This window comes from Mytilus trossulus, chromosome 14, assembly GCF_036588685.1.
Source record: "Mytilus trossulus isolate FHL-02 chromosome 14, PNRI_Mtr1.1.1.hap1, whole genome shotgun sequence".
Classification (NCBI taxonomy): Eukaryota; Metazoa; Mollusca; class Bivalvia; order Mytilida; family Mytilidae; genus Mytilus; species Mytilus trossulus.
The window spans coordinates 76873088-76898365 of NC_086386.1; the positions used below are offsets into that span (position 1 = coordinate 76873088).

At 32.1% G+C, this 25278-nt stretch overlaps 2 protein-coding genes across 4 annotated transcripts in view; one reads left to right on the forward strand and one right to left on the reverse strand.

Annotated features, from left to right (window-relative positions):
• Nucleotides 1-8657, reverse strand: part of LOC134697070 (beta-alanine-activating enzyme-like) — a 43632-nt gene extending 34975 nt beyond the window's left edge. For 2 of the 3 annotated variants that reach the window (XM_063559098.1, XM_063559102.1), the window contains exons 1-4: nucleotides 8554-8657; nucleotides 6458-6562; nucleotides 5096-5416; nucleotides 3430-3489 (exon numbers count right to left, since the gene is read on the reverse strand). In XM_063559098.1, the coding sequence (XP_063415168.1) occupies nucleotides 3430-3489; nucleotides 5096-5416; nucleotides 6458-6562; nucleotides 8554-8556 (489 nt within the window). In that variant the 5' untranslated portion in view covers nucleotides 8557-8657. The remainder of the gene's footprint in view (nucleotides 1-3429; nucleotides 3490-5095; nucleotides 5417-6457; nucleotides 6563-8553) is intronic. The other variant, XM_063559099.1, reaches the window with a different exon arrangement.
• Nucleotides 8658-13163: 4506 nt separating this feature from the next.
• LOC134696198 (anaphase-promoting complex subunit 10-like) lies at nucleotides 13164-21921 on the forward strand. Its single transcript, XM_063557866.1, has 4 exons — nucleotides 13164-13253; nucleotides 15617-15824; nucleotides 20502-20664; nucleotides 21471-21921. Exons 2-4 carry the CDS (start codon nucleotides 15710-15712, stop codon nucleotides 21748-21750), a joined length of 558 nt encoding a protein of 185 aa, XP_063413936.1. The 5' UTR covers nucleotides 13164-13253; nucleotides 15617-15709; the 3' UTR covers nucleotides 21751-21921.
• Nucleotides 21922-25278: the final 3357 nt, after the last annotated feature.

Consider the following 25278-nt stretch of genomic DNA (forward strand, 5'->3'; position numbering starts at 1 on the left):
TCAACTTTATGCAAATTAGTTGAGCAATGTTGAGAAAATATCATAGTTGAGGGCTAGGTGTCCAACAGTTGAGCAATTAGAGTTGAGGGCTAACTGGCCAACAGTTGAGGACCAGGTCATTAAAAGTTGAGGGCTAGGTCTTTAAAAGTTGAGCATTATGAGGAAATTGCAAACTGATGACTACACAAAATTGTAGAAAAAATAAATTAATATTGTGTATTTTTATAGCCAAAATACTTCTGAAAGATCTCAACTCACAACAGACTACATGAATGCTTTATTCTTGCTTTTAAGAAGTTATCTAACAAATAAGAATAGATATCTAGTTTTATACCAAATTCATTATATTAGAATCTTCTTATTTTATTTAGTAATACTTTCTTAAACAAATTGTCTTAGTAATAAAAAAAACATGTCTCCTGTCTTACACATTTTGACAATATATAAATTAATGCATGAATATATATATTGTCTCTATGTTTTCTTCACTCTTTAAAGTTTATAAAGAAAACACTTTAAATATCACTACTTTGAACTAAAAGAGCATAATTATACACTTATTCAAAATGGTGGAAATCAAATCTAATCCAATGTACTTGCCAAAAGATGTTTCCAGAAATATGTGTTAAAACATCAATCTTCCTAAATCCAAAAGTCATGTCATCAGAAGAATACACTGCACTTTTAAATGTCAATACAGTTATTTGTAACTTTTGTTATCTATATTCATTGTAAAATTCACATTTTATTCATGATAGCTGAGGTGACATCTTTGCTTGCCATATGCATGCTCAAACCCAGTTCAAATTTTAAATGTTTGAGGTTCTTTTGGGTATTGTGACAGTGTAATCACTTTGAGAATTGCCCCTAACTGTTTATTACATAAACCTTGAATATTTGATAAATCTTATTAAAAAAGAAATACTGTTTATTTTTTATCTTTATGTCAAAGATTTAGTTAAGTTAAAGTACAGAAAAATGTATAAAAACATGTGCTTCCCTTAATTTTGCCTCAAACTTTGTGTACATTTATAATAATACTTCCTGTCCATTTGCACTAAAGACAGATAAAACAGATGGCACATAACATTTACATGACCACGTCATATTTCTAATTGCTCAACTTTTGCTAAACTATAAAAAAAAAATCAAAGTCTCAACGCTCAACTTTTGCTCAACTACAAAAATTTCAAAGTCTGAATGCTCAACTTTTGCTCAACTATATGAAAACCAAAGATCAATTGCTCAACTTTTCCTCAACTTAATGGCCAGCTTCAGTTGAGGGCCAGTTGAGCGACATATATCCAACATACAGTGCTTGGCCAGGTTTGAGTTGAGCTAAGATGCTCAACACCTAGCCATCAACTATTTTGCTTAAAACAGCTAGCCCTCAACTGTCCGCCACATGGCCATCAACTGGCCCTCAACTTTTTTTCTGTAGGGGGGTTCTGTAATAAACATAGTTAGATGGAAATAAATCATATCTTTAGTCTCATACTTTATTTCATCTTTTTTTTTTTTATTTGAACATCACTAATTAATCTGTGTCTGGCATACAAAATTGTAATCCTTATATCTATTATCAGTCAGGGGACTTACTGGAATAAGTGATTTTTAAATCACTTATTTGAGTAGTAAATTTGAGGTTTTGTCACAAATTGGGATCTTGTAGTTTTTCAAAATTTTCCACACATAGGTTTAAATAATATTTTTTAATTAGTAAAATTAAAAAATATGAACTTTTTGCTTCTTTTAAGTAGCAAGGGTTATGCCTTTGATGCTATCATTTACCTGAAAATTCTATTTTAGTTGAAAAAATGCTATAATAATGGCTTAACATAATGAACTGATACTTTCTTAAAAGATTTTTCACAGCAGTGGGAGTATTTTTCCTGTGAAGTTCGAGGTTTCATCTTTCAGATTATGTAATGAAATTCTACTGTTCGCGATAAAAATTTCACTGTTCGGGGGTGTTGAAATTAGTGGGGGTTAATAAAAGAATGATACTTAAAGAAGTGATTTTTGGGAAGGAAATTGAGGTTTGATACGTAAACAAGTGATTTTTATGTCATTATCCTAGATTCAGTAACAAGGTCATCACCTGAAATGGCCTGGTCATCCTAGACAACACAGATGTTGGTTCTGATAAGTTTAGAAACATAATTAGTCCCTGAATCATTAATATTCTATATTTAAAGCTACAATAAAATTAAATCACTTCTTCTAGTGATTAATTTGTACTACTTAAATAGGTGATTATTAAAGAAAGACAACTCTAACTTCCAACCTTTATGGAAATAATTTTACTTGAATCAGTGATTTAGAAAATCACTTGTTTAAGTAAGTCCCCTGACTGATTATGACTATGATGCGTTTATAGTGAAATACTATAATATAGCTATAGTATATATTCACTATAAACTCATATAATATGAATACATAATTTGATTTTCAACTGGACAGCATTACAACAACAAATATCATAAAGTATTGCAATGTAATAAATTCAGTCTCTTCTAGTTCATAAAATTCTATCATTAATCCTTGAAACATTTTTCGTTTGATGTTTTTTAGGAAAGTTCAAGATTGGGATTAAATTTTTGTATAACATGTGGATCTATGAATAAATTAAACTAGAGGCTCTAAAGAGCCTGTGTTCCTCACCTTGGTCTATGTGAATGTTAAACAAAGGACACAGATGGATGCATGACCAAATGGTGTTTTGGTGATGGTGATGTGTTTGTACATCTTAATTTACTGAACATTCTTGCTGCTTAATATTATCTCTATCTATAATTAACTTGGCCCAGTAGTTTCAGAGTAGAAGATTTTTGTAAAAGATTACTAAAATTTACGAAAAAATGGTTAAAAATTGACTGTAAAGGGCAATAACTCCTAAAGGGGTTAACTGACAATTTCGATCATGTTGACTTATTTGTAGATCTTACTTTGCCGACATTTATTGTTTTTGACAGTTTATCTCTATCTATAATAATATTCAAAATAATAACCAAAAACAGCAAAATTTCCTTAAAATTACCAATTCAGGGGCAGCAACCCAACAACAGGTTGTCTGATTCATCTGAAAATTTCAGGGCAGATAGATCTTGACCTGATGAACAATATTACTATGTCAGATTTGCTCTAAATGCTTTGGTTTTTGAGTTATTAGCCAAAAACTGCATTTAACCCCTATGTTCTATTTTTAGCCGTGGCGACCATCTTGGTTGGTTGACCGGGTCATCGGACACATTTTTTTATAAAAAGATACCCCGATGATGATTGTGGCCAAGTTTGGTTAAATTTGGCACAGTAGTTTCAGAGGAGAAGATTTTTGTAAAAGTTAACGACAACGGACGACGCCGGACGCAAAGTGATGGGAAAAGAACTTGGCCCTTCGGGCAAGGTGAGCTAAAAAAACGGTCTTACCTTCTTAATTGTATCAACCACCTGTTCCTCTGAAGATTTCTCAACGCTTTCATTTGACTCCTGTAGTAAAATAAGATAAACAAGTGAAATTGCGAGCTACTGCTCACTGATGATACCCCCGCTGCAAGTGGATAATATTATTAGTGTAAAAATATGCAAGTGTTCGGTAAACAGGAAGTTGTTGAGTGATGAATCTGAAAACGCATCACACGGTATAGCTGACTTATATAAATCCTGAAACCAAATTTCAGAATTCCTTGTATTGTAGTTCCTGAGAAAAATGTGACAAAAATTTTCAACTTGGCTATCATGTGTAAAATCATACAAGTGTTCGGTAAACAGGAAGTTGTCAAGTGATCAATCTGAAAACGCATTGATCGCATGGTATAGCTGACTTAGATAAACCCTGAAACCAAATTTCAGAAATCCTTGTATTGTAGTTCCTGAGAAAAATGCGACGAAAAATATTCATGGGACCGACGGACTGACTGACGGAATGACGGACGGACAGACAGAGGTAAAACAGTATACCCCCCCTTTTTTAAAGCGGGGGTATAAAAATAAACAAGACCATGGACATGATGAAGAGGGTGATTGAGCAGCTTGCTATGAATCTAACTGTTTTCAGTAAAATGATAATGGTAATAATGGATGGCTGCTTATCGTCCAGCATTGTTATGCATACTAAGGACCAGATAAAATTAAGAATGGAAATGGGGAAGGGTCAAAGAAACAACAACCCGACCATAGAAAAGACAAACAGCAGAAGGTCACCAACAGGTCTTCAATGTAGCAAGAAATTCCTGCACTCTGAGGCGTCCTTCAGCTGGCCCCAAAACAAATATATACTAGTTCAGTGATAAAGAACATGTTTAAGAAATACGAATATTAAGGTTCCCTGCTTTTAAAATGTATGAAAGTTTTGTGGTTTTGATTTAACATACTATTGAAATCCAGGGAAAAAATTATTGATACTGTGGAGTCATTATTATTTGGTAATAAATAACTTAGATGTATGTTTCATTATAATACTTTATTATGATTGGCTAACTTCACATCACATGTTATTCCTTAAGTAACTGCATTACACAATAAAACTTATCATTCATGATAACACATGGTTCCACAATCATTGACAATAAAGTGCACAGGTAAATTAAATTTAAAAAAAATGATAAAAATCGTGTTTTCAAGATCCTAGCTTAAAAATATAATTATAAGTATTGAATGCTTCTTTTTGTAACATTGGTAAAAGCTTTCACCGTGCGCACATTTTTCAAATTTAGCACTTCCGTGCTTCATTCAAAATGTACTTCAGTCAACGTTTTTACACCCCAATGAAGTTACAAAAAGAAGAATTCAATTCTTAAGTAACAATTTTCATGTTGTGGTTACAAGATAACCAAAAATTCAAATATATCCAATGAATTACAAATTTTCTGTAGACTTAAACTTTAAACTGTTGTCTGCGGAGATTGGCAAAACCACGAAAATCAAAAATCCACGAAAAAATGCAAGATTTGTAGAATGCACAAAAATTGATACCCACGTAAATAAATGAATCCACAGTATCCAAAATTCAACATGAATCATAAATCCTGACAATATATAATTTACAATATAAAAAAAAGTACAAATATACTAATGAAATAATATATAATTTTACCTTTTTTATTTTGACCACTTCTGTGTCAGTTGGGGCTTTTATTGGTGCATCAGTTGGTGCTTTTATTGGCGCCTCAGTTGGTGCTTTTATTGGTGCCTCAGTTGGTGCTTTTATTGGCACCTCAGTTGGTGCTTTTATTGATGTCTGAGTTGGTGCTTTTGTTGGTGCCTCAGTTGGTGCTTTTATTGGTGCCTCAGTTGGTGCTTTTACTTGTACCTCAGTTGGTGCTTTTATTGGCGAGTCAGTTGGTGCTTTTATTGGCGAGTCAGTATGTGCTTTTATTGGAGAACCACTTTGTGCTTTCACTGAAGAATCAGTCTTCTACAATAAAGATTTAAAGTTCTAAGAAAGAAATATATAAAGTAGAACAATCAAACGATCATGATGCTGGTTGTTTAAGAGGGTTTGAATGGATGACAATTCAATTCTGTATTCTAAATTTGTTTTAAAAGCCATTTTTCTTTATTCCTTATAATTTTTGCCCATTTTTCTATATGTTTGTGATTTATTTATATAAGTGCGCCCAAATGTTTCTATTCTTTTTTTTATTAGCTTACACATCATGCACATTTTTCTCTACCGGTATTTTTTTTTTTTTTTATCTTGTTCTCTCTTTATTCTGTAAAGTTTTTTCATGTGTTGTGATGCTGCACCAGCACTGTTCAATGCAAGGTTAAGGGCATCATAATGGAATCACCATGGGAATTTTGCTATGACTATAGGGAAAGGTCAGTTTCTTTCCTGAAAGGCAAGGACAGGGTGGGAATTGACAAAATAACTCATGGTGAATAAGTGTATAATTTTCAATATAAAGTGTGTAACCATCTTTATCTTTAAAAGGGATAAGATATCATAATTTTACAAGAGTCAAATACATTTTGGCAAAATTTGATTCTCTGTCAATTGAAGATCGCAATATCTTAAAGGGAAAAAAATCTCACTGTCAGAAATACACTGTATGCCCTTAACATGCTTAAGGGAAGTGACAGGCACGAGCTTACATATTTGATCCCTTCATTCTGTACATGCCAGTGATTCGGTGTTTGTAATTTGTTGTTTTATATCCATATATCAGTTTTGTATTTCATGTACATAAACATTGATAAATCAAACTGTTATTTATTTTATTTGAATTGATTACATTATTGTTGAAGGCCATTCACAGAGACCTATAGATGCTTTTTTCTACATTATTTAGTCTCTGGTGGAGAGGGTCACATTGGCAATCATACACGGTGACCGTGTTTGAGCTTCTTCTTTTCATAAAAACACCACATACATGACATAGCCATCAGTTGACCTTAAGCATGTTAAGACTAACAGACTGAGAGAAGGGATGTGATGGCCACATTTAATTCACACCTGTGCAGTGGTTTCGTCATCGTCCGAACCAATTTCATCAACCATAACCAGATCACCAAAGTCTTCTGGGAAATCTGGTGCCTCCTCTTCATCCTCATGGACACTCTGCAAAAAGTATAAAAAGATCAAGCAAATTATAAAAATTTCAGACAATAGAAACACTATAGGATAAAACACATTTTTTCTAGAGGTTATTGATGTGTAAACTGGGGCGGTTAACTCACAAACTGAATAAAACTTTTAGGTCAAGTTTGTGAGTTAGAGACTATCCAAATTTGAAGCATACAAGTAACAAAATAATCTTCCGTCTGAAAGTTTTAAATCGTACAACATCGTGTTTTGGCATGACGTAAATTCGCCAAATCATTCGTGAAATTTCCCGGAATTTTTATTTAAATTTTATTTTTATACATTTTCGAACCTTTAGTGCATTTATTTTATTTCTTTTTTTTTGTTATATATATGCATTAGAATAGAAACAACTGTTATGCAATTGTGTTTATAATCTCAACTTGCTGAAAATCCCAATATCCCTGCAAAAATGTGTATCGCGCATGAATAGATTACAAAAGTAGTTTCAGAAACATGGTTTATTGAAGTGTAAACCAAGAGAAAAATTCTACTTGACCAATCCAATTCAAGTATTTATAGATATATGCAAATGATATAAGAATTATATAGATGTATTGTGGGTGTCTCATTGGGGGGTTCCGATCCCGGATCCCACTTACTGTTTTGTCAGATTTCCGTATCCCGCTTACACTATATACGTCAGCAATTCTCATTTTTTTTTTCATTTCCCGGGTCCCGCAAGACCTCATTTCCCGTTTTCATGCCACAATAATTTTACTTTCCCGTGTCACGCTTACAAAAAATCTGAAATTTGGTGTCACGCTAAGACCCAAATAAGACCCACTATTCATGCTATTGTGCATCATATGTCGGACCAAAAACTGTATACTGAATCCACCAATATTGGACATCACAGAAGTTCCTGTGATTGTAATGACGTCAAAAATTCATTTATTATGAGGAAAATTAAGAATGCATTGTGAATCTAAAAAAAATATTACTGAACAGTCAAAGATTTGAGTAGTCAAATGGTAGTAAGATCTTACTATACATTTAGAGTGGGGTGCTCATTTTCCCCACATCTTTCCATGTTTTCTACAGTTTATGTTCAGGTCTTTATGTTTTTGAAGTATACTGATATTTCTTTATGAAGATAACTTCAAATGCAAAACATTCCTAAGCTTGAAAACAAAATTGTTTGTTTGAAAATAATCATCTGTAAAGTTAGATTAAAGGGTTTTTGAAATTTCCTGAAGTTTTGTCAATGGGGGACACATATTCGCCGTTTTTACACATCTATTTAAAACCAAATAACTGCAGCTTTATATAATAGTTGTGAAATAAATTTCATAACAGATGAACAGCTCAGACATTTCAAAGGTGTAAAAAACAGAAATTTAGGCCAATCCCTCAAAAAATTACTAAGAAAAAAATCTTTGAAAATCCTGTTTTTCATTCAGGAAATTGAGCGAAAATTGTTGTCCGTTTTGATCTTTTGCAGTAAGTGCCGTAATTTTGTTTAAGTATAAAAAATAATCATATTTGTTATAAAATTATAATTTATCGGCATATTTCTTCCATTTCTTCCATTTCAGCCATCCTGTGAAGTGTTTACACCTCATAATCATAAAACGGCTTACATCCCAAAATCATAAAACGGCGAAATTGTGTCCCCGGCGAATATAGGCCCCCCACTCTATACAAACTTTGAAACATTGTATTCATGACAGTCAAAATGCCAATAGCCATGATGATATTCTATTGCACATCTGAGAGCCTGATAATTTCCTCTTTGAACACAAAAACAAATAATTTGAAAATTACCGGGGGGGGGGGGGGGGGGGGGGGACAAAGAATTAACCCCAAATCTGCACGTGCTGTGATATGTGTACATTCGTACTGTACTTTCACTTTGAACAACAAATTAACCCACAAAGATTAAATAATACTTCGATAATAGAAAGAATATATATACATTTCTGTATTATTTGTGTATTGGAGAATAATTTCAAGCGAATCATTACCATTTTCAACAATTGGGAGAACAAAATAAAACTCAAAATTTCTGTGTAGAAAAATCAAAATAACGCTACCATTGTGTAGAATTAGTGACTGGTAAATCAACTCTCAGATTGTTTCAGGAAAAACTTTTCTATGAATATGAAATAACTAAACACCAGTAAGACAAGTAACTATCTTAACGTACACTATGGGATTTAATGAAATTGTGACACAAAACTATAGTTTTAAGTAACTTTGCCTTTTTTAAATATATTTTTTTAATATGCATATTTTTGACAACGTTTTTATTTTATTTGATGAATCTGGGTCCGTTCGCGCCCATTCATGTTCGCACCCACTCATGTTCGATCCCTTTCACTTTCGCACCCAACATGTTCGCACCCAAAAGTCCGTTCGCATCCTACATGTTCGCGCCCAATTTTAATTGGTTTTGGGTTAAAAACCTTTGTTATCAAGTTTTGGCAAGTAGAATTCTTATAAGTATGATTGTTTTCGATGTATCAAAATAAAGTGAGACAGCATTTTTTATTGTGTTGAATAAATCTTATGTTTTGGATAGTGTATTTGTTAAAAAAAACAATAGTCCTTTCTACATAAAGTGGGATTCTGTCAACGTTTATTTTGTGTTGAATAACTCTTAATCATGTTTTGGTTAGTGTATTGCTATAACTTTATTTCATTGACTTGTTTCAAAATGGAGCGAGATTCTGACTGTTTTTTTTTTGTGTGTTGAATAAATTTTATCATGTTTGATCATGTTTTGGTTATAATATTGTATTGCTATATTTTATCAGAGACATATATACACATGTGTATATATGTCTCTGATTTTATTGTTTCATTGGTTCAGATCAAACTACGGGAACCAAAACTTTTGTGTATTTCATTTAAAATCTTCGATCTTTTACTCATACCAAGCTATAAATACATTCACTATTTACACGAAAGCTTTAAGCAATCAAGATCAATTAAAAACAACAATCATGATTCTCCAATTATTCCACTGGAATTTGAATGAAAACTGGGCGCGAACGTGTAGAGTGCGAACGGACCTCGGGTGCGAACGTGCGAGGTGCGAAAGTATATTGGGCGCGAACGGACCTGACACCTTTATTTGATATGCTGTCAAATTTTATCTCCCGGTAAACTATGAGCTGAATTAAATTTCATTTTTTTTGGGGGTCGAATGTGCGATCCAAACCGCCGTGGCAGAATATTCAGTCCGTTGATTGTGGCCATTACCTGGCAGAAGCAGAAGGTGTTATCTCTAAAGGTTTTGTTACTCCGTGAACTATATGCCAATCCGATTGTAAAGTTCGTCTATCTAACAGATATTTTTTGCGTTTACATGTCTGCCGCGAGTCATGACATGCATGTTCCTTTGCATTTGCATTTTTTTTTTGTAAAGTTGCTTAATATTCTTAAACAATTGTCCTCCCACTTTATGTTTACTATCGATATCTTCGAATGCAGCATGATCATTATTAAATTTTAGATTAAAAATGTAGACAAGACAAGACAAGACAATATTTTATTTGAGTCTCACCTCTAATAAAACATTTACATAATATTACAATTTCCAATATAAAACAAGAGCCACTCTAAAAAGAGTTATGAGGGACTATAAAAAATGGTATATACATTTACATATACATTTACATATATATTTTATCATATTTTCCCTCCGGTTTATATGATCCGTTCATCCTATATTGTCTCTTAAAATTCAAGAGTCAATCTTAAATTGAGAGTAAATTATATGGCCTTCCAAATACCGTTTCGATCCCTAACATCACTGAAGAGACATATATTGTCGAAATCTAGATCTGGTGTACTAAAGAAATATTGACACCGAATGTGTGTGGCACAACATCGTAGTCACAAGTTAACAATTTTTGTTTTCTGTGACGTATTAAATTTATATTCAGATCCATTTTGTTACATCTTGTGATCAATTTTATTTGGCAATCGTCAATGGCAGTCAACAGGGTTTAAGAACATCAGTTGTTCGACCTGTTAGTCAAATGCGTTTTGTTTAAATATACTTTTTCACTTTTTTGGTCTTTTGGAAAATGTTGTTTGTGCTGTTTTTAGACCCTTCTACAGCGAAATTTGTTTGACATGCTCACGTATAAAAATTGCGGTTTTTATCCAACGCAATCATAGGTTTGAACGTAGTTTTCAATTTAGACTCATTTACATATATATATATATATATATACATAAAACATAAAACATAAAACAAATTAAAAGTATACAAATGTTAAGAATAACATAAAACAAATCAAAAGTATACAAATGTTAAGAATATAATAAACATTTTCTTTTCAGTAAAATATCATTGCAGATTTTGGCAGTATAAAAGTAAACATTTTCATCACTTAATAAAAATACACTGAATTTATCGTCATCTGACATATATACTATTAAAATCAAGACAAAAAGAATTAGCATGACTAAACAACACAGCACGGAAATCTGCATATAGTGGACATTTCAAAATTACATGTTTCTCATCTTCAATGGTATCATTACAACTAGAACATATTCTTTCATTAATAGGTAAGTTCTGATACCGGACCGTTTAAATGTTTAGGGGCGCAACACCACAGCGAAATTTTGCAAAAGCACTTTTATATTTCCCTGCCATAGTTTTACAAATGTAATTGTCTACCTTAAATTCTGTTTAAAATAATTTATAAGTGCGAAGTTTGGCATATTCATTCGATGTACAATGTATTACTGATCGACATGCTAATTACAATTAACAGATTAATAAATTTAATAAACGTGAAATTTTGAAATAGTTAAAATATAAAGTTTTTATTTCAATTACCATTGAATTGTTTTATATTAATTTGAGAATTAAGTTATCTGTTATATATATGCATTTGTATCTAATAAACCGTTGACCAACTTCTTATATTAGTCCGACCGTATATGAGTATTTTGAAAAAGTAAGCATACGGTCCAGACCGTACACGTACGGTCCAATCACTCATACGGGTCTGGAACATATATACAACGAAACTTCATTATTAAATATAAAGCCATGCTTCAAATGCAACTTACAAAAGATGGACAAACTATACCTGATCTGCTGTAGTGGTATTAGCACCACAACTTCAAATACGAGAAGGAATCGACTTGAAGTTTTAATTAGATTGTTTTCCTATTATAATTTTTTTTGCCGGGAAAAACTACGGCACGTGACCCTCATGATCTTTTGGGGGGGGGGGGCAGTGGCTATTTGATCGGCACCGGCAAAATAGCAAATTTTCTATTTAGCCAGCTCTGATTAAATTATATTTCTGTGGAATTAAAACGAATAATATATATATATATTTTTTTTAAACTTTTGATAAATACTGTTGCTCATTTAAACACTTAAACTTCTTATCTAAAAGAATAAATAAAAAACATAACTCCTCCTCCTCCTTCTTCTTCTTCTTCTTCTTCTTCTTCTTCTTCTTCTTCTTCTTCTTCTTCTTCTTCTTCTTCTTCTTCTTCTTCTTCTTCTTCTTCTTCTTCTTCTTCTTCTTCTTCTTCTTCTTCTTCTTCTTTTGTTACAGAAAACCATCAACGTACTGATGTTTACTTTCCGGCGCATGCCTGGTTAATGTTTTCAAAATAAATTTATGTAAATAATTTTTGTCAAAACATAAATTAAAAAATATTTCTTGTTCAAAGTTATTGTTTTTGGTCACATATTTTCGTATTTTTCAACATTGTTATCATTCAGGACTATCGGGGGAAACTAGTTGGAAACTAAATGTTCTGTGATAATGAACGCCATACTAATTCCCAAATCGTACACAAGAAACAAAAATTAAAATAATACAAGAATAACAAAGACCAGAGGCTCCTGACTTGGGACAGGCGTAAACATGCGGCGGGGTAAAACATGTTTATGAGATCTCAACCCTCCCCCTATACCTCTACCCAATGTAGAAAAGTAAACGTATTATTTACTGCAATTAAATTCTAAGCTTTTCTGCAGATTTTAGAAATGTATACCTAAGTTATTCAATTCTTTAACATTTCTGAAAGATAACAACTGGATAAGTTTGCATGTAGGAGGATTTCTCCAATAATACTTTTTATATACTATTCTCGAATTTGACTAGAGGAAAGGGGGATAGCATCATATTGACAAAAGTGAAAGAAAGTGTTCGATATGCCAGAATGGAACTAAATCTAGTTCTTTTATCAGGATTATCATTTCACTTGTTTTGTAATTCTTATATTTGTTTTGATGTATTCATTTATAATTGTTATGCCTGCCTTAACTTATGTAACCTTGTTATGAGAATAAAGATAGTCCGCATAGATGTATACATAACAGCGACAACCAGCTGACTTATGCAATTCCCATTTAAATCGAGTTTTGATTATTTAAATTGTACTGCTACAAATGCTGTTTTTATGATTTATCACACAGATGCTTGACAGATCTTGACTGCCGAAACTATAGCAGGTTTCGTAATATTGCTTCGTTTTGGTGCGTTGTTGTGCAAATAGATCACTGGTATTGTAGATGCATTTTATATGATTCTCCGTTGGAAACTAATTGCTCAGAACTTACTTATAATTCATCCTGTTGTTTACACTGTTACAGTGCTATTATTATAATTATAATTTCCCCCGAAAATTCGAAAGATAGATCTACATGACTAGTCCTGAATGATATCAAGTTTAGCAGGTAACCTCCGCGTGAAACACATGTTGTAAATTGTAATCAAATATTTCTAACAAGACAGGCCCTGTTCACACTACCTAACAGATGTGATTGACACTAAAAAAAACTATTGTTTTGAGTCGGAATGCATATTTACTGCAAAGCTCGTTCACATCAAAATTCAAATGTAATGAAAAAATTATAATGTTACAATTCATTTAACGTAAGGGTACCCAAATTGCACCGAGTACCCACATTGCACCTATTTAGAAAAAAATAGCAATAAAAATCTTACAAGATTACCTAGAGACTAAACAAGTTGTATTTTTATGATTTGATACTATGCCCGTCTTTCAACATAGGTAAACATATTTAGTTATACATAAAACGTTCACAGTATTTATCAACAGATGGACAGTTTACTGAAAAAAACAAAATGTACGAAAACGTCACCATGCGACGTCATCAAAACGTCATCTTTTTAAAATTGGCAAATACAATATATTATAAGTATCCATTTCGTAAAATATGAATAGTAAGCATGGACAAATATCCAATTGTTCAAAATATTTGAAGAAATTAAACAAAAGCTCGGTTATTAGACTTTTGATGATGTAAATTTAAGCATGGATGCAATTTGGGTACTCCTCATTACAGAATAATGGATAGTTTGGAGGTTGATTCAAACCCATTTTTTAATGACTCAATATGGACTAAAAATTAAATTGGTGTACCTATATGACAAAGAAGGATAGGGCTACAAAATAAACACAGTATGGACATTTTTTTCCTGATCATAAAAAAACGTAGGTGAAAAAACTGTCAAAATAGGTGCAATTTGGGTACCGTCACGTTACATACTTGAGAATGAATTCTGATCAAAGGTTCTGATTGGAAATACTTTACCTTGAAACTATAAATGCCATATACAGCAAACAAGTTTAATGATAAATACATGTTATCATGGTTATATTATATGGTTTCACATTAATTTTGTTCACATCTGTACACCTGGTTTAGTTATACCTTTATACCTTTATCTTCGGGTCGTTACATCAGCCAAAGGCTTCTACTGACCCCTTTGATTGTCGTACATGATTTCTCATCTCATAATAATATATTTATATACAATATATCATGTATATTAAACTTTTAAAAAAAACACTTATTTAGGTGTGTGCAGCTGAAACACTTAACACGAACATCTGAATTTATATGGGTTCCAATTTGCCACTTAAAACAGACTTAAAATTATTCAGAGTCTTTGCAGTCACCTTTAAATCTGACAGGTTATTCCACTGATTCACTACTCTAATCATGCTAATTGAAAAAGTATTTAGTCTATGTGTGGTCTTACACTGTTTTTTAAAAAGTTTTAATGAGTGACCTCTAGTATTATTAGATGGTGCTAAAGTAAATAGGCTCATCCAGTCGATGTCATCTATACCATGCAATGCTTTGTAGACTTTTATCATATCATTCCTATCCCTACAATATGCCAAGGTTGGCAAACCCAATGAACGTAGCCTGTCTTCATAATTAAGATGACTAATATTTTTTACCAGTTTTGTGGCCCTTCTTTGTACAGATTCCAGTTTGCGGATGCCTTTTTTAAGATACAGTGACCAGACACATGTCGCATATTCTAGCAGCGAACGCACTATTGATTTATAAATAGTAAGAAACATATTTTGATCCATATGTTATCAAAAGAATGATGAATATTAAAGAGACAACACTCTCTGCGCTTTGTTATAAACATGATAAATATCACTTATATGTTTTTCAAATTTTAAATTAGACTCGAAAATTACTCTCATATCCTTTTCTTCGTATAATGCAATAAAAATTCAAGATCCATCCAACATGGTATAACAATTTTGCAGGACATTGTCAGGATTAATATGTAATACTTTTAGCAGCATAAAATTTTAATTTCCACATATCTGACCATTCACATTGTCATTTATAATCCATGTAATCTGTCCAAATTTTCCTGTAACTTACATCGCTCATAATCTGACGAGACTTTAGAATAATCTTTACAATCATCAGCCAAAACTTTCTCTATGCCCTCTACTACATCAGGAAGATCATTTATAAATTTATAAACAGAATTGGTCCTAAAATACTGCCCTGAGCATGCTGAATTTCACCACTCATAGTGAGATTAAAAAAAATGATATAAAAACAAATAACATGAATAATAAATGGACTTGTATGTTATGTCATGCATGTATGTTGTTGTTTTTTTTACACTTTCAGCATGTTCTACTTGTCAAAGACATATTCACAGATATGGACATAGATATGGTCATGTATTATTATTGTAAAAAATTATCACACCATGAATAATTGTTTTCAAATTCATTTTTGATATTTTTCAGATCTACAAATTATTAAGAAATAGCTTCGTCTAGCATTATACTTTTGATGTGTTAAAATAATATTGTGTTGCTGATCAGCTGATTATGTGAGAAATGGCGACAAAAGTTACAGCTAATCCTGATCTTGATATATTTAAAGAAGAAAAAGAAGGAAAATTACGAGAAGTTGGAAATCAAGCAGTATGGTCTCTGTCTTCATGTAAACCAGGTGAAAAAAACGTGAAGATCTTCTTCAAGTTTTTAAACAAAATAAATTATTAGTTTGAAATATAACTTATAACATAGCATATGGTAGACATTGCTTTTTAATTAAAATAAACATGATAAAAGACAGAGCAGTCTTAGTAGTAAGCTACTTTTTCACTATATATGTAGCTAGCCCTGGCCATGATGGCAGGTGGGTTCATTTCTAATTTTAATTGACTAGACTTGTCAGTTTTCCTACAAAAGACAGATAGATGGTTCTCTCAATTAAGATTCAACTACCAATAAAAGCTGACTACATAAAAATAGCACAATAGTGTTGAAATTGGTTTTAAACTCCAATAAATAAATTAAAATTAACATTTTTATGTTAAAAGTAAGTACAGACTACACGAATGATTTTTATTTTACAAGACATTCGGTCTGGTAAGCATCCTAGCTTTACCAGACCGAATGAAATTTTACCAGACCAATTTTTAGCTCACCTGGCCCAAAGGGCCAAGTGAGCTTTTCTCATCACCCGTCAGAGCTCAGACATAAACAAGTCGATTTTTGTTTTTGACTTAAATAAGTCCAAACATGATTTTATTATAAAAATGTAGTTTCAATTTTAGACTTATCTAAGTCAGAAAATGACAGACTTGTTTAGGTCTATTCATGTTGGTGAAAAAACTTAATGTTACTTTGTGGCCAAACTACACCACCTATGACAGCAAAAACCTGTATGAGAGTTCAAAAGGACTTGAGCTATCTATATTTAATTATCTAATTGAACATCCCTACTAAACACAGATGTTTTACCTCATTAAGTGTGATTCCAGGTGGTTGCATTGTAAGGTTAATTAACATTATCTCCGATTTTTTAGACTCTCATTCATATTTTTCTTTAGAAGACAAAGCATTGACTTTCAATGATGTCATTATTTGATTTAGATGCATGACCTCCTTATAAATATGCGTGGGTCTTAAAGTTAACCAATTTTGATCACTTATTGACTTGCAGGAGTCGATATTTGCAACTTTTTGATTCTGGTCAATTATTTATTGTTTAACAATATTGGACTTATTCAAGTCATATTTTGTGTTACATTCAGTCAGGGGTACTACTTGTACAAGTGTATTTTATTTACTTGAAGAAGTGAAAAAAAATATACACATATAAGTAAATAAATAATGTTTGAATAATCTCCCCTTAATTTTCTGAAAAATTTACTTATACAAGTAAATTTTTCTTACAATCCCACAAAAATCCTCAAGTTTTCAGATGTAAAATCATGCCTTTAATGATTTTTCCCAGGTTTGCTCAATTTTTTTCATTAAAGTTCAATGTTTCATCTCATTAATTCATCAAAGAAACTGATTGAGCAAAGTTCTTGTATATTTGCGCAAGGCCTTCAAAAATTGCTCCTTTGGGGCTTGTAAATGAGCAGTGTTAAGAAGAAAACAGACAAATGGGACTTTCATTGTCCATGAAATTACACTTGAATGGTTAGTTAAGACATCTGCAAATGGTACACAATTGAAAATTCTATTAGAGCAAAGAAATCTTCAGAATTCAAGAAAAGAAGAAAGGATGATTTTTTTACCTATACAAGTAAAAAAATTTGAATGTGGAAGGGACATAACTCAGCCAATAATTTTTTTTACTTATATAAGTAAATAAAATTCACTTGTTTAAGTATCCTACAAATTTACTTATATGTGTATATTTATTTTACTTCTTCAAGTAAATAAAATACACTTGTACAAGTAGTACCCCTGACTGACATTAAAGGGAGACAAATCCTAAAACTTACATATTTAGACCTCTATGAGTCAAAAGCAGATTCAGACTTATTGATCACTTGGCGTCTGTCGCCCCTTAATGTCTGTCGTCATCCGTCGTCCAGCGTCGTTAACTTTTACAAAATCTTCTCCTCTGAAACTACCGGGCCAAATTATTCCAAACTTATATCTAGTTTAAAAATTGTGTTTTGTGACCTGGCCAACCAACCAAGATGGTCGCCATGGCTAAAAATAGAATGTAGGGGTAAAATGCAGTTTTGGCTTATAACTCAAAAACCAAAGCATTTAGAGCAAATCTGGGATAAAATTGTTCATCAGGTCAACATCTATCTGCCCTGAAATTTCAGAAAAATAAGACAACCTGTTGTTGGGTTGCTGCCCCTAAATTGGTAATTTTAAGGAAATTTTACTGTTTTTGGTTATTATCTTGAATATTTTTATAGATGGAGATAAACTGTAAACAGCAATAATGTTCAGCAAAGTAAGATTTACAAATAAGTCAACATTATCAAAATGGTCAGTTGACCCCTTTAGGAGTTATTGCCCTTTATAGTCAATTTTTAACCATTTTTCGTAAATCTCCATGATCTTTTACAAAAATCTTCTCCTCTGAAACTACCAGGCCAAATTAATCCAAACTTGGCCGCAAATATCTTTGGGGTATTAAGTTTAAAAAAAGTGTCCGGTGACCCAGCATCAAATCAAGATGGCTGCCACAGCTAAAAATAGAACATGGAGGTTAAATGCAGTTTTTGGTTTTTACTCAAAACCCAAAGCATTTAGAGCAAATCTGACCAGGGGTAAAGTTGTTTATCTCGTCAAGATCTATCTGCCCTGAAATTTTAAGATGAATTGGACAACCCGTTGTTGGGTTGCTGCCCCTAAATTGGTAATTTTAAGGAAATTTTGCTGTTTTTGGATATTATCTTGAATATTATTATGGATAGAGATAAACTGTAAACAGCAAAAATGTTCAGCAAAGTAAGATTTACAAATAAGTCAACAGGACCAAAATGGTCAGTTGACCTCTTTAGGAGTTATTGCCCTTTATAGTCAATTTTTAACCATTTTTCGTTAATCTTAGTTAACTTATACAAAAATCGTCTCCTCTGAAACTACTGGGCCAAAATTTACCAAACATAGCCAGAATCATTATTAGGCTATCTAGTTTGAAAATTGTGTTTTATGACTGTGCAAACCAACCAAGATGGCCGCTACGGCTAAAAACATAGCATTTAGAGCAAATCTGACAAGGGGTAAAATTGTTTATCTGGTCAAGATCTATCTGCCCTGAAAGTTTTAGATGAATCGGACAACTTGTTGTTAGGTTGCTGCCCCTAAATTGGTAATTTTAAGGAAATTTTACTGTTTTGGGTTATAATCTTGAATATTATTATAGATAGAGATAAACTGTAAACAGCAATAATGTACAGCAATTTAAGACTAAAAAATAAGACAAAATGACCAAAATGGTCAATTGGCCCCATATTAAAGAAGTTATTGTCCTTTATAATCAATTTTTAACAATTTTCATAAAATTTGTAAATTTTTACTAACATTTTCCACTGAAACTACACGGACAAGTTCATTATAGATAGAGATAATTGTAAGCAGCAACAATGTTCAGTAAAGTAAGATGTACAAACACATCACAATCACCTAAACAAAATTTTGTCATGAACTGTCTGCTTCCTTTGTTTAATTAACATATACCAAGGTGAGCGACACAGTCTCTTTAGAGCCTCTAGTTTTACATCTAATTATCCGACAAAAAACAACAAACATATGACTTTGTTGTGCTCTACTCCTCCCAAAAATGCACAAAAAAAATGATGTAACTAGAGGGTATATCATGTATATTGTTATGAAAGTTGTGCACAATTACTTGCATTTCAGTGAAGAGTAATGTCCCATTTTATTGGATTTTGACAATGTTTGTGAACTAAACATTATTTAATAATAGAGTTTCTGTAAAAATATTATTTCCTATTCCTTCTTTATTTTTCATATATCTTTTGGTTTACAATTCTAGTGTTAATATTTCATAGCTGAATTTTGTGATCTGCTTGGATTTTTATTCATTATACCCCTGCTTTAAAAAAGGGGGGTATACTGTTTTACCTCTGTCTGTGCTTCAGTCAGTCCGTCCGTCCGTCCCATGAATATTTTTCGTCGCATTTTTCTCAGGAACTACAATACAAGGATTTCTGAAATTTGGTTTCAGGGTTTATCTAAGTCAGCTATACCGTGTGATGCGTTTTCAGATTGATCACTTGACAACTTCCTGTTTACGAACACTTGCATATTTTTACACTATTTATATTATCCACTTGCGGCGGGGAATCATCAGTGAGCAGTAGCTCGCAGTTTCACTTGTTTATTGTATTTAATCTGCAAACCCCGAAATATCCTTATCCATTCCCAGAATCTGATCCTGTTTTATTTACATTTCCTGTTGTGCCAATGATGGCAGCCATTGTTGTTTTGACAGTGAGATATGTTTTTATCCGGATTTACACATTACTCAGGTTAGTGATTTTCGGCATAAAGCTAGCGGTTGAACAAAATAAACATCGCTGTGATGAATAATAAAGATGAAAATATATTTGAGATCGTTTGGCAATTTTGCTAGAATGTTAGAAAAATCCACTAAAAAAAAACACCGTCACCGGGCATTCAGACCGGATTTCAACAAAATTCTCCCAGACCGATCCATTATTCACCAGATTTGTCCGACGTTCCGACGTATTTCGTGTAGTCTGAGAAAGAACATTTACAAAGCAGATTATGATTTTTTTTCTATAGATAACATTTTAGTTATCCAACACAAATGTTGTTACAGTTGTAGATGTTGTAGTATTTTTATGATTTAATCATTACATGTACACGTTTGTAGGATTTGGAGTTGATCAGTTGAGGGAGGATTCTCCAGACACTTACTGGCAGTCAGACGGTCCTCAGCCACACCTAGTTAACATACAATTCAGAAAGAAAACTACCATTCATGACATATGTATCTACACAGATTACAAAGCTGATGAAAGCTATACCCCAAATAGGTAAAAAAGTCTCACAACAATGCCATGAAAATTATAAGTGTACATTTGACAAAACAAATATGTATGTTTACTGTCACCTGCTGGAAAAACACACTGTAATTGTTTGGTTGGTTGGCAAAATTTGATTACTGTAGATTCAGGAATTATTGCATGCATTAATTATTGCGATTTTGTCATTTAAAACTGAAATGCGATTTAAATTTTTACGATTTTGAGAAAAGTCCTGTTTAAAGCTACAAGATATATATCAAAAACTTAATAAATTTTATTTTTTTTGCTCAATCAGTAATCATGGTAATGTAATACAAGAAGTGAAAGAATAATTCTTTTTTAGTAACAATAACGTTCAATTTTGTCAAAATTAGCCAAAAAACATTGATTATGAATTATTCACTTGCAAGAGAATAATTCGACCTCATAAGTCATTGAATCGGTATTCATGTAAACTTTAATTTAACCATTAGATTGAGATGGATAACACATGAATTGTATGTGTAAAATTTTTTAAAGGAAGAGAATGTCATCACTGAGAAACATGTATTTTGATATATACTTAAACTCACTTGTCAAAGGAGAGTCACTCTAGACTATATTAATTTTCAACAAACCAGTTACAGGCTGTTTTCCGTTTCAAGAAGTTTCACTGTATGGATAGAAAGTAGATTATTTTTAAAACTAACAAATAAATTTTTCAACTCTCCGTGCAAAGATTGCAGAAATAGTATAAAGCAGCTGTCTATGGTGTATACAATTTTAATTCCAATTAAATTTGTTAATTATGTTAAAATTATGTTCATTTTTTTCAGAATCTCAATTAGGGCTGGTACCCATTTCAATGACCTGGTTGAGGTTGAACAGATAGAGATGTCTGAACCAGTTGGATGGGTGTGTGTACCAATGAAAGATGTCAATGAAAAGCCAATAAGGACATTTATGATTCAAATAGCTATTTTATCAAACCACCAAAATGGGCGAGATACACATTTACGGAGAATAAAAGTACGCGCTCCTGTACAAGACATTTCATCAGCAAAAATCCCTAAATTTACAAGTCCTGAACTTTTGCAGTATGCTTTTATTAGATAGCGTTTGTAAGATAAGATCATTATAACTTTTCATTTTGAAGTTATGAAAAAGAAGAAGCAATGAAATAATCTGCAATTACCATGGTTACCATTGTCATTCTGTACATAAATTTATGATAACATCTGATTTAAATAAACTTAAAGAGATAGTAAATCAATCATATAAAGATGAATTATCACCAAATTTGGAGTTTTTTGCCTGTATATTTTGTCTTGCCTTAGAGATGTTGCATAAGAAAGACTTAAATGTGTCGTTTCCAGTTATAACACTGAACATAAACAGTACCAATTTTTATGTAAAAGATGTCAATTTCAACAATTTGAATCAGTCTCTTTAGCTATGCTTGAGGGCCACAAAATTGAAAATCAAAAGATTATTGGACATGTTAAAAGGATGAAGAGCTATAAACCAAAAAGGACAAAAAAAGTATAGTCAAAGCCAAACAAGGAATTGGACATTTACATGAGAAAGATACTTTACTAAATTTAAAAAAAATTGTATTTAGCCAGTACCAAAGTACTGGCTACTGTGGTGGTCATACCCTCAAGGACTATAAGTCCACCAGTAGAGTCATCGACCCATTGGTAGTAATAATGGTAACTCAGTGTTTTCTGAGGTTGAAGTAGAGGCAGCATTGTGGTCAGTGGTTTGCTCAAGTTTGTGATTTGGTCAGCCTGTAGGGAACTAGTATTAAGTCAATGAATTTGAAGATCCAGTTTTATTAGTTCATACTTAGATACTCTTTGGCCTTTCCCCTTTAGTTATGAGCTGTTGAATTTGATGAGAATTTCAAGATTGTGTCAGAAAACACTTAAAGGCACAGAATGTAAACAAGAAATTGATTAAACGACATAATGAACCACAATGCATTTGGTATATGGGTTCCTTGCAACATGTACATATCTGTCAGGTTGGGTTCACCAGACATTGACCTCATTCAAAGCTAAAGTTACACTGTGAAGTCTGTTTTTTGGATACTATATTCATTAGGTCAACTATATTTCTTGTATGTAATGATTCTAAGGTGTACATGTCCGACTGGCACATTTAGACTTGCTATACCCTATGTTCCTGGTTCAATTGCACAATGAGTAGTTTTTGTGGTTTTAAATTGTAAGGTGTACTAGTCCATCTGACATCGACTTCATTTTCATGGTTTATTGGCCAATAATAAGTTTTTCGTAATTTTATCAGTTTATCAGATACTAAAGGTAATAGGTGAACTATATTTGGCGTATGAAATGATTGTGAGGTGTAAATAAACTCATCATAGATACCAGGATAACATTTTGTACATGCACCAAACGCGCATTTTTTCTACAAAAGACTCATCAGTGAGCTCCAATCCAAATATTTTAATAGCCAAATAATGTACCAAGTTGAAGAGTTCCTATAAGTTTTGCCAAATACAGCTAAGGTAATCTATCCCTGAAGTAGAAAAAACCGTAGTATTTCAAAAATTCTAAAGTTTTGTGAACAGTTAATTTATAAATATGACTATATCAATGATAATTCATATCAGTACAGAAGTGCTGACTACTGGGATGTTGATACCCTCGGGGAATTAAAACTCCACCATCAGTGGCATCGACCCAGTGGTGTGTAGTAAATGTTTGATCTGTTTCTCTTGTACTGTTATGGATAGGATCACTATATTCGGTGTATGGATTAATGATCCTCACGTCTGTTCTGTTGTCTGTCTAAATGAGTTTCTATATAAATAAATGTGATATTATAACTATGGTAATTTTTTGTGTTCTTTTCTTTTGTTTTTGCTAATATGCATTATATATGCCTTTTTGTTTTTCAAGGAGTTTCACTGTATGGATAGAATGTAGATTGGTTTTTTTTGTGTTCTTTTCTTTTGTTTTTGCTAATGTGCTTTCTATATGCCTTTTTGTTTTTCTTTGATAATATTTTGTTTGTTTTTATTGTGATTAAGATAATAACACATTGTTTACTGCCCATCCCTTTTTGACATTTTTCCTTACGATCAGGATTATGTCTGTTTTATGCAACTGTTATAAAGGTAAGTGGTTTAGCTAGCTGTATAACCAGGTTTTATTCACCATTTTCTACATTAGACAATGCCAGTTCCAAGTCAGGAATATGGCAGTTGTTCATTCATTTGATACTTTTGAGGTTTCGATTTTTACAATTTGATTACAGACTTTCCGTTTGAATTTTCGTCCGAGTTCGGTATTTTCTTCATATTACTCTATAGGATTCATTAATTTTTTAAGCGCAGACAAATAGCATCTTTTTTTATTTTCAAAGAGCCAGCCATCTAGATACTGTCTATATTTATGGTATTTTAGGGGTAAACCAAATGATTTTTTCATCAAATTGACATGTCCATAAGGTTAAAGTGTGTAGAATGTGAAAAGATCGATATAAGAAAAGTAGTAGTTATCCAATATATCTTATTTTTGATAACAACGAAGGATATCTTACATTTTTCTCTTTTTCTTCTTATTTCATATAATACATTTTTGTTAAAAACTCATATAATATAACAAATACTATTTGAACACTTGAATCATCAAAAGACTTATAAGAATCTAATGTACTAAAATTAATTTTCACTTACTTACACTTGGTAATAACTGGACAATAACTTTAGTTTAAATGAATGAATATCTACGAAATTTTACAAGAAAATTCAATACCACAAATGGATGATGGAATTTATTTTGGGTGTTATGGTGCCAATAGTTTGTGTTGGGAATTAAAAGGATTAAAAAGGAACCAAAACAATAATTTTTTGTAGTTTTTAAACAACAACTTTCTGGTAAGTGTGTGAATCTTTCTGACATTGTACCACGAGGTTCCATATCACAAAGTTAAGGATGGGATAGCCCCAAACATGCAGGAATCAGGGCAAAAAATGGAATCAAAATTAAACATTCAATATTTTTTTTAGTTTCATGACAATAAATGTGTTTAAGTTTATCATGTTTATGGACCTCTGTGGTCATATCAGGCTGCGCTCAGTGAAGCATTTTAATTTTTCTAGATTCATGACTGTCATATAGGTCTACACGTGTTAAGGTCTCCTACGTCCTTGCCATACACGTGTTTTGGTGTAAGCGTTATTTATCGAAGTCAATCTAGAAAATCTCTTTGGACGATATTTTCATTAACCTGTACTGGGTCATTCCAACTAGCTTCTCATTTGTTATATCTTGGGCTTTTTATTATAATTACAAAGATGTATGGCCAATAACAAAATTAATGCTAATCGATATTCGCTCATCGTTCATTAATATTCTAGTTATTTTCTGATATCCCCAATTTTTCAAGAAAACAAATGCTCATATACAGTATAGGTAACTTGTTTTGTGATTTCTCAAATATTTGTTTTACAGTTAAAAATTTATTTCATGCTATCTATTCATACAAGAGATGATTTTTGTATTAAATATAATCTAGATGTGCTCGAAATTAAATGAAATATTTAAAAACAATTCAAATGAGATATGTGACATTTGCATGCATACATGAGAATAATAAACGGGTAGCAGAGAC